We start from the raw sequence: 10,959 nt of genomic DNA, 5'->3' as shown, positions 1-10,959 counted from the left end.
TCACCAGATTCCTGCTCTCAGGCCACCATATTTTGATATTCTGTCCTCCAAATGTACAGCAGATGTACTGCAATATCTTCCAATCTAGTTGTTGTTGTTATTATTATCATTATTATATATAAGGGTGGAAGGGTCTGCTGATATTGTTCTGATTGTATTTGAGTAGTTATAGGTATTTAACCTATAGCCTATTATTGCTGTTTAAAGCCCATATCATGTTTTGTTTTCTTTCTACAGTATATTGATATTTTTATCAGGCAGTGATCTTTAACTTTTTCTCTCTGTGTGTCTTTTTCATATGGGGTGTTTGCCATTTTTTTTGTCAGAAAAACTCAGAGCTGGTAAAAGGTTGAGTGGTGGCTCTTTCCCATGGCCCGGAACCGACAGAGCAAACTTTCGGAGAGAGCAAAGAAAACACGGCAACAAAAAGCCAATGATCCGCAGCACTCCAGTTAAAAATGACGAGAAAAAAAACGGGAAAAAGCCTTTCTCCTTCAGCCAAACATGTATTAAAGAACAGACAGGACATTCAAAAGAAACCAGTGCTGGTTTCTGTGTACACAGCAGCCTTCTGACAGACAGCTGGTCATGTTGACTCACATTTGTATAACTAAATTTCCCTTTATGACTCAGTGTTTGGATGATATGTTTTGAATTATTATTGTTAAAAACCAAAAAGAACCCGTCAAGCAGGCTTTAATCTTTACTGCATAATGACTCATAGTATTTTTGATAGAGATCTATGTTTAACCAATGTTGACTTAATTGCTTGTTACTTTTTTCATGCAATTTCTACACGATATACGATTTTGGTCTCTATTTTTAAGTACAAACAGCAGGCAAAAACTTAAAAAAGTCGACAGCAAAAATGTTTAATAGGAAAATTAATTTCCTTTAATTCACAATTAATTAAATGTAAATAGTCAATAATTATCTTCCCGTTTCATTTGGTCTGTGCAGGTTTAAGGCTGCTATATTTTTCTCTAAATACACAAATAACACAGAGACAAATGAATTACTTTTGTTTTATTGGAAACTAATTACCATGACTCTAATGAAAACGTTACCTCTTAGTTTCCGTTGCAGGAAGGTACTATATTTTTTGTATCTTAACAAAATATCATAAATTAAGCAAATGGGCAGTCCAGTTAAGTGTTTTGTTGAGTTTAGAGTTTCAGAAAGGTCTTGTTTGTGTGTTTTGCAGGAGATGAGAAAAACCTCCTCACAGTGGAGGACAGGATAAGCGCATAAAGAAGTTTTTGTTCTAACCAAATTTAACGACAGACAAGTCAGTCTATATTATAAGGTAGGCTACTATAGTGTTATTTCATACATGTAGGCTACTCAATCTTATACACTTATCAGTCTTCTTCTCTTCTGTTTTTTGGGGAGGGGGGGTGGTGGTAAGGGGGTGGGGGGTTGTAAAATATAATAATCTGACAGCCTCTTTAAGAGCCCAAATCCACAAGACTGGAGGTTAGAGGTCCCAACAAGGAGTCCTGCAGTTGGTGCGGGTGTCCGTGCATGCCGTGCACCGGCTGTGGGGCCCCGAGGCCGGGCATGGAGTAAGCGGAGGCCCCGGGGTGGCTCATGTTGCCCTGGAGCAAAAGCGCTGAGTTCTGGTCGGGGCTCTGAGGTGGAGAAAACTCGTCCTCCGAGCTGGACATGAGAGACTTTCCTCCATCCAGCGGGGACAGCTGGTTCTGTTTGTTGCCGCCTGCGTTGTTGTTTTCGCTGTTCTCTCTGGAAATGACAATGGGAGGAATTAGATCAAATGCGGATGTTTTAGAGAAGTGCATTAAATCAGTATACGTATGTGAGGTTTGTAGGAAACATATTGGAGATTTGAAAAAGAAAGAAAAGGTCTAAAATTGTAAACAAGGCGTCCATAATTATTTTACAACAGCACCACAAAATATAATGGACACAGGCCCTGAAGAAAAACGAATCACATATATTTAGCTGTTCATCTGTGTGTACACAAGGGTGTTTTTTACTTTATGTTAGACGAATAATAGAAGCATTATATGATATGTAGGTTATTTTCGCAATGCAATAACAATGCGAGACAATTTAATAAAAACAAAAAACCGTTTTCTTAAAAAAAAGTGACCATTTTACTTTTTAAAATTTTCCATAATTCCTAGAAAAACACTGGTATGTATTTAAGAGTGTTGTTATTTATTTGAGATTTCGTATCGTTTAGATCATAATTAAGCCTCAGACTGAAGAGAGTCCATCATTTGTCAACAACACGCTACTGTTGATCCACCATCACTGTGGACGTGTCTGATTTTGGGGGCCAAACGTGTCCAGAAACAAATCGAAAATGATAATGGAAACAAAATGATTCCTGTAAGAAATATAATTCACTTTCTTTTCCTGCTTTGTCACGTCCCTCTTGCTTGCATGGTATGAATACTGTCAGAGAGTTGTAACTCTGCTTCCTGCACTCTCTTATACTTTCGTTGCTTGTAGACACATTTGGACATTTTTTCCACCTAACCTGAAGCATAATTTACGCTTGAAACATGTCTAAATATGCATTTCTTTGACCAGTAGAAATGACAAGCAGCGCCGAGGCTGTGCCAGTGAGACGTACCTCTCCTTCGCCTCTGCGGCTCTGTCTCTCTGCCGTCTGTTTTTGAACCAGTTGCTGACCTGCGTGGTGGTCAGTCCTGTGGCCTCGGCCAGCTCTCTCTTTTCTCGCGGGGACGGGTAGGGGTTATGCGTGTACCACTCTCTCAGGACACCCCTGGACTTCTCTTTAAAGCAGTAGCTGGTCTCCTCGCCGTCCCATATTGTACGGGGCAGCGGGAATTTCCTCCGCACTCTGTATTTCCCTACAGCTCCGAGCGGCCGTCCCCGCAGCTTCTCCGCCTCCACGTAGTGCGCCTTCAGCCAGAGCTGCTGCAGCTTCGGGTGGTTGTGCGGAGAAAACTGATGGCTCTCCAGGATCTTATAGAGCTCTCTGAAGTTCCCCCGATGAAAAGCCACCACTGCCTTGGCTTTGAGGACGCTCTCATTCTTGTGAAGGTGATCACACGCGGGTAGAGACCACAGGAAGCGACCGAGCCTCTCCAGGTTTCCTCCCTGCTGCAACACCTCGCACACGCATGCCACTTGCTCCTGCGTAAAGCCGAAGGACGGTAAAATAGACATGATGTCCGAGCTTACTCCTCCGGCCGAAAAGTTGGTATCCAAAGCGATAGCTGTCGTTTATTTTGTCTGTGTTTTGAAAGTTTCTTGTCACGGTGCAATCCTGCGCAGTCCGTCCGCGCAACAAACACAGGCCTATAGGCTATACAGTCCACTCCAACCCCTGATGCGCGCAGCAGATTGGGATGTTGATTGTTGGGACAATTTGTTCCTGTTGGAGATATGTCAGGCTTAAAGGGAGCCTGTGCGTTTCGGTGATTGGCTCTCCCTCTGCCCTGCACCCTGTACAGCAGAGCAGGACTGAGTTTGCAGCTCCGTTTCCTCCCCAGAGGCAGTGCGTCAGGGGCTGAAATAGGAGCGCTCCCACCTCCCGCCCCCACAATCCCTCTCCCGCTTCAGCTGAGGGAGCAGAGCAGCACCTAAACACTAATCAATTATTACAGACCTCTTAAAAAGGCTTATTAACATCTTCTGAATATACATCTTCTATAATAATAGGCTTGGATTTCCCACGTGGGACAAACCACACGCTGCATCTCAATAAGTTATCAGTAATCATGTCCAATGGGGGGTAAACCCACAAAAACACCAAGCTTTTTATTTGAGGAGGAAAGTTTATTCACTTTAAAAGGCTGAAATATCTTCATGATGCACACCTAAAACAGGCTACAAAACAAGCAGCATCACACTACAGGTAATATAAGATATTTTAATTTTAAATAACAAAAAAACCCCAAATACACAAACATTTTAAAACTTAATTGATTTTTGCTTACTTTTCTGTTGTTTGACCCAACTGGAGGTGTCTTACCTATTTATTTATTGACCATTTCTGCCCACCGCCTTAATCACATGCAGATTGAACATTTAATTGTATCCCCACCTTTCAAAGTCTATTAATTACGGAGGCCGTTTATTTTACGAGGTGATATAATTTAATAAGTTCCTATGATAATTGGGCCTTTGCTTGCCATTACGCACGTCTTTATATGAGAAACCCATACTACCTGCCAAACGTGTTCTGGGCCATAGACCACCAGTAGGAAATCAGCCACTTAAGTGTGTGTGTGTGTGTGTGTGTGTGTGTGTGTGTGTGTGTGTGTGTGTGTGTGTGAGAGAGAGAGAGAGAGCGAGAGAGAGAGAAAGTAAGTAACATGAAAATACCACATGGTTTATGCTGCCACACTTTTTTGACAAATATCACCAGTGTTGGGGCACAAACGGAAAGGTAACTTCTGATTTTAGATATATTGAGTCCTTGGCGTCAAGTTGCAATTAAGCCATTTTATTCAATAGTGAGACTCTTTTTTTAATACTACCTATAGAGTTAAATATTAATGTGATACATACGGACTTTTTTCCCATTTTGTTTGCTTTTTCATTGTCATTTTCAACATAATCACATGTTCTGTCTGTCTCTCTTTTCTTTTTTTTTCCAAGAGCTGCTTCTGAATTCACAGCCTACATTTATATTTCAAGGATTAGACGGGCACCGCACTGGCTCCAGTGTTTTTTCTGTGGGGTGAAACACTAAACCAATCCATTAGTAAATGAGTTCTGCGCGACACTTCTTGGTGGTGCAGTTGTTGGTTTGAGCCATAGATCACATTTCTTTATCTGCACCATAGTCTGAAACTAGATTCCCTTTCAATACGTTAAGGAGCAAGATTTGGCCTGTAGAAAATAATATTTAACTTTTAAAAGAAATTCTCTCAACACGTTTTGAGAAGATGACCCCCTTTCCTAAGTGATTTCTACTGTGCAGATTACTTTGAACTTTTGTTTTTACGGCGACAGACACCTGAAAAAACACAGATCATCATCACTGAATAGCCACTAACTGCAAAATCTGATCATTTTAATTCAACCCAGCAGATATTACAAATGGACACGTTTTAAATGGTGTTTGCAAATACATACAAAATCTAGATAGAAAGGTAGGCTATGTATGCACATATTTAAGCTACTGATTTTTTTCTCCTACATTTAGTGAAGATAACTGTTGGAAAACCGTGATGAGGTGTGAAACCAAAAAACATCAACTTTTACTTTTTTTTTTTTAACTCTCTGCCAGACACTAGATTGGACCTAACCATCTTATCTCACCATGCTAAAATTAATATTGATCTCATCAGCTGATTGGCAGAAACACCACTAAAGAAACGTTATTTGACAATATGAACTTTGGGAGTTAATTGAAATTGTTGTTTTTTTTTGTTTTTTTTTTACATTTACTGTTCAAAATGGTCCTGCAGAGAAAAATACACCTGAAACTTTATTATGATGCATTACATCGATACAGTACATTTTTAATACTGTGCAAGTAGGTCCCCATATTTTATTCATTTACAGTTTCAGTGCAGACTAAACAAGACTGATTGGGGTGTATTGCTGAAATGATTCGAATAGCAGCTCCTGTAATGTAAATATATATGTGTATATATCCATAGTGGACATGCAGACTCTCAGGCCACTTCAGCTCCGGGTCTAGCTGCTCTCAGGCTGTGTAAAAACCTCAGTGCTTCAGTAAATGAGCTGTCTGATGAGCGGCTCTCGGGTTTCTCTAATATCTCTACCACATTGCGCCGCGCCTCCTCCTTTAACCCGAGCAGCCCGGGGGGCGAGATTATTTCAAGATGTGGACTCTCCGCCTCTGCCACGGCCAGTGCTGCATGCATGGACTCCACATAGCCCCGACAAGTAATGCAATACTTAAGTAGGCTATCACTCGTTACTGCTTTTTCAGAAGGAGACTTGCAGAGTAGGGAGTGCTGATCTCATTGCAGCTCTTTTCTTCTCCAAAAACTCTAAAAACAACAACAACAATAACAACAACAAAACAAACACATTTTAAAAACCACAATAACTCACTAACTTTCTGCAGGGCTGCTACATATCAAGGATGTCTTAAGTTTTAGTCATTGCTCAAGAGTCAGATGACCGAGAAATGTGGCCGTTTCTCACTAAACTGGTTAAATGTGAGGCATACAGGCCCAATTGAGCTGGAGCGTGTGTGATCCCTTCTTTGTTAAATGATTATACTTCATGATGGTAATTTAGTGCTGTAAGCGTGTTAATGAACGATAGAAGCAATAACAAATAATAAAAAAAGGAAAAAAAATAACAAACAGTAACACCGCAGTCCAGTGGGAGAAAATGAAAGGATGAAGGCGCTGAACAGAGAACACTTCATAAAAATGTCATCATCAAAAAGACCGTGTTTCCTACTAGACGAGTTTATATTTTAAAGAATATAGAGGAAAAGTGAAACGGAAAACAGATGGTTTTCACTCTTAATCTAAATGCAAAGTGGTATTTCAGCTGTATGGAACTGGAACAAAGCCTATACTGTTTAAATGAAGTGAAAAATGTCAGATGCAGTCCTCAGGGGGATTTAGCTTGATTTTTTTTTTGGAGGGGGGGTGGAGGGGGGATTTGGTGACATTGAAAGGAAAAAAGGGAAACCTCACATAAAATAAAAAATAAAAGGAAGGGACAAAAAACAGCACATTAATCTTAAATTGTAAGACAGTTTTATTTAGTGTTGTCTCACACCTAAACATTTAAATCTAGTTGCACCTGAAATAAACTGAATCCAACTACAGGAATATCATACAACAATTACATAATTTAGGCCACATATTAATTGTCCAATGCGTTAATTTCATCCGTAGTGCGTCACTCGGAGTTTCAACTGTCTTAAATGTCTCTTTAATTAAGAGTTAAAGGGGTTTCTTAGCTGAAGTGAAAGGCTTAAAAAAAAAGAGGCACAGCTCCTTCTCTCAAAACACAACACAACTGTTGACATGAGTGAGTTAAATGAAATTGGAGCTGCAATTATCAGCTTAACAGAGTTTCCTGTCATGTTGGAAAATTAGACCTGGTACAAGTGCGCTGGGGTTAGAGCCCCCCTTCTCAATCCCACCACCACCACCATCAAAATCATTACGCATTTCCTCAGAGGGCCACATCCACAAATATGCAATTACGGCCTCGGCTTTTACAGTGATCGGCTCGGTAAACACGCCAGAGGCAAATAGATGGAGATTTCAGTTTTGGAGGGGAAATTCTTATTTCATTTCTTTTTAGCGGCAGGGTTGAGATGGCTAAGTAAACAAACCCAGCGGCCTGACAAACACGTAAACAAACTAAAGGAGCTATTTAAACGTGCTGCGCTCCCATATGTGTGCCTGCTGACAGGGAGGGGGCGCCATCACAATACTGTGACTCCTGAGAGGATGAGTTGATAAAGTTTTATAAGTCAGACAGTTGAGAAGCAGGTGTGTGTGTGTGTGTGTGTGTGTGTGTGTCCACGATCTCCACTACTCAGGCTTCATCTGCTCCGCTCCTGTTACAAAGTGGTGTTTTTCTCTCTGGGAAATACCGTTTGACCACTGTGGTGTGGACATGATGCTGCCTCCCAGCTGCTGTCTCTCTCTCTCTCTCTCTCTCTCTCTCTCTCTCTCTCTCTCTCTCTCTCTCTCTCTCTGTCTCTGCCTCTCTCTCTCCACATCAGTGTGTATGTGGGTGGTATGTGTGCATCCCCCCCCCTCTCTCTCAAACACACACACACACACACACACACACACACACACACACACACACACACACACACACACTCACATATGACTTATGTTTTCTGTCCTCGTAGTCCAGAACTAATCATGGTGGTTGCATCTTCTCTTTCCCACACTGGATGATGGAGCACATACCTTCCACTCTGTCAAGCAACAACTCAGATATTTAAAGAAAAAACAGTTTGTTTGTTATAGTTCATAGAAAAAACATCTTCTTTCCACAACCTGTTAGGGGCTGATAATCTTAGTTTCTGGCTTGAAACTGCTTGGCCAGTATTGGTGGGTCTGTATGAACGGGCTGGTACCCGCTGACCCCTGCCCTCTCATTAGTGGGACGTGGAGCAGTGGAGTACCGTGCTCCCCAGGTCATGTTACATATGGCTTGCAGTCTGCTGTGCCGCATTAAATGTCAGCTTTGAAACCATCTGAAAGATCAGAGGCCAGTGTTTTTAATAAGGCCAGAGTTCTGGGGGAGTTCCCTGCTTTTACTGCCAACCCAAGTATGTTTTACGTTGCATGTTTGAATTTGTGGACAAAAAGATCCACTGCTATTTAGACATGGGGATGTCCAAATTTTCACGCATAAAGGAAGCAGTAAAATTAAAATTTACTTAATGTCATGCTGTAGTCCTCATGAAAAATGTAAAACACATCTTTTATTGAGGCAACAATTGTGCTTCTTTCCTGTCTAATTTACAGGCACAATACAAAGGTGGAATTCTGGGTTTTCTGCGGCCCCCTCCCCGTGTGACCCATAGACCATGGGCTCCTACTGCGAATGGGATATTGTTCTGGGCTCCAACAAAGCTGTTTTCACCCTCTTCAATATTACAGGAGGAGTTACCTGATACCTAACAATCAGCTAATCCACTGCCCATGGCGACGAGGTCACCTGTGCACAGGTAACTTTATCCTGCTTGCCTGCCTCTCCCTCCCTTTCCCGCTAGTCTCTCCCGTTTTTTTCCCTCTCTCTCTTTCTCTCCCTCTCTCAAGAGTGAGCACAGACAAACAGCCTCTGTTTATTTAGGTCATCAGTTAGATCGTATATAACTCCTCCTGCAAGGATCCATTGAGAGGACAACACCTAAAATCCACCGCAGACATGCTGTGAATAAAATCAAATCCCCCGCTGTTCATCCATTTGTCAAACCCTGTCTCTATCTTATCTCTCTTTGCTGGTTTGGTCGGTTGCCCACTGTGTGATCAAGCATTGGGTGGAAATTCATGAATTTACGCAGAATCCCCTCAAGCTGTGAGAGGAGCTCAGGCTCTTTGTGGATAGAGGCTCTGTGTCTGTGAGTGACAGCACCTCAGATTCACTCTTCCACATGTTGGGGGGCAAAGGAGGGGGTTGGTATGGCCTTCGCTCAGCCAAAAGACCATTGGATTGGACTGGGCTGTGGGGAGCTGCAAGACCCCCCACCCAAAAGGAGCTTTACCTCTGGAAATCTCATTGCTGTTTATTTGAATTACAGGGGCTGAGATGAGAAAAGGAGGGCTAATGAACTCCAGGTTGCCAGGCATGTGCAAACGATCACTGCAGGTTTGCAGAGAGCAGCACCAGGCTTGCAGGATTACTGCATGTCAGTTTTTCCCCTCATCCTCACAGTTTGGCTACATGCACGCGTCTTAAATGTTGAGAGGACATGTGCTCTCTGTCTGTCATGAACTACAGACATGTTGTGTCCCCAAAATCTTGTGAAAACAGGAGCTAAACTTGTGAGAAAGAATTAAAAAAAGGTGTTTTATGTTTTTATAAATATAAACTTTTATTGCAGTATGGAGATTTAGAAAAATACATTCACATAATTTCAGATAACAAACATATAATTCAAACTAAGATAAAAAAACAAAACAAAACAAACATCAGTTTTACTATTTGCCCGTCACTCACTTTTGGTATATGACATTAAAGCACTGAGGATACTTTCACTGAAATGTCCTTTCAAATTGATGGGATTATTTCATGAATCCTGACAAAGGAAAAAAAAAAGTCTACTATGAAGGCGCGTGATGCACTGATAGATGTGTGTGAGTTGGCTGTGAGGCTGAAATGTGCTATTATGGTCATGTATGACAGCGAGGAATTAGGCTCCTGTTGTGAAAAGGACCGGACACACTTGACAAATGGGCTCCACATTCTCTTGTCTTTCCCTCATCTGACACCCAACAAATGTGCCAGTGAGGGGCGGCGGCTGTGGTAAATCTCAGAAGCCGAGATGTTTCTGCCTGCACACCAATGCAAGAGCCACAACGGAGCTTCCTTTCAGTGTTATTCACAAAACAAAAGTAAAAGGCACTAGTGTCTAAAACATGACACCATGCAAAGAGAAATCATGACAATCCCTCTCAGTTTTAAAGTGGAACCATAATTTTAAAAAAAGTGTCCTCTTAGTCACTTGTACCTTCTATCCCTTTGTTACTTATACATTTTGAAAAGCATACAACACCGTCCATGTTTGCATCTGTCTTTATAGAAAAATATCATCCATGATTACTGACATTTGGAGAGACACGTCAAAATGAAACACGATATAGTATAACATCGTCACATCTAATTAACATACTATGAGTTGCAGCGTTATAAACAACATACGATGAACAGCATGTGTGACCTTTTGATCATCACTCATATCTTGGTCTCACGGTGGACGATGAGGCTTGAAATAGGAGTCATTGCTGAAATAGTGTGCATTTGTTGAGGCGTGTCACACTGACAAACCCTGCAGCATGAAGGCTGTTTCAAACATGTACATTGTAATGTCATTGTGGTAGTGCAAATGCCAAAACAGACTGACGCCATTGTATATTTTAAGTAGCAGAAAGGCACATTAACTCTAGTCCCATTATCAGCTGAAACACTCCTAGTTTATTTGGTATTATATAAAGCATAAATGCAGAGTTTCGCAGGGATTTGAGAGGCATCCAGACAATTTAAGGTGCTTACTGAAGGGCACTTTTTTTTCTCCTAAATCAGCAGCTTTGTGTGTTTTTATTCTCTACATTTGTGCAGTCCTTCAGTAAAGCTGTCGCCGTTTAACTGACCATTTTCACAGAGACGTTCTCCCTCTTCCCCCTACTGAATGACCTTTTTGGTTTGACCCAGATGACGCATTTAGTTTGGAGGAACATCCTGGTCACGTGACTCGAGGCATTCCAGCACCTGCTTCTGCAGATCAAATCCACTCAACAGGAAGTAGCAGGTGCTGTCTATAAAAAATGC

General features: G+C 41.5%; 1 protein-coding gene across 1 annotated transcript; it reads right to left on the bottom strand.

The window, feature by feature from the left end:
- Positions 1–1,415: 1,415 nt before the first annotated feature.
- On the bottom strand, positions 1,416–3,439 carry LOC128375028 (homeobox protein six1b). The gene is made up of 2 exons (XM_053335251.1): positions 2,603–3,439; positions 1,416–1,743 (listed from the first exon to the last, which is right to left on the bottom strand). The coding sequence occupies exons 1-2, from the start codon at positions 3,160–3,162 to the stop codon at positions 1,449–1,451; spliced, it is 855 nt and encodes a 284-aa protein (XP_053191226.1). The 5' UTR covers positions 3,163–3,439; the 3' UTR covers positions 1,416–1,448.
- Positions 3,440–10,959: the final 7,520 nt, after the last annotated feature.

The sequence above is a fragment of the Scomber japonicus genome, chromosome 16 (genome assembly GCF_027409825.1).
Source record: "Scomber japonicus isolate fScoJap1 chromosome 16, fScoJap1.pri, whole genome shotgun sequence".
In the NCBI taxonomy this organism is placed as follows: Eukaryota; Metazoa; Chordata; class Actinopteri; order Scombriformes; family Scombridae; genus Scomber; species Scomber japonicus.
This window is presented reverse-complemented; position numbering and strand designations above follow the sequence as displayed.

Coding starts and splice junctions, on each gene's coding strand:
- LOC128375028 (XM_053335251.1), bottom strand. CDS start 3,162: ATGTCTATTTTACCGTCCTTCGGCTTTACGCAGGAGCAAGTGGCATGC. Junction 1,744..2,602: donor GCCGCAGAGGCGAAGGAGAG/GTACGTCTCACT, acceptor TGTCATTTCCAG/AGAGAACAGCGAAAACAACA.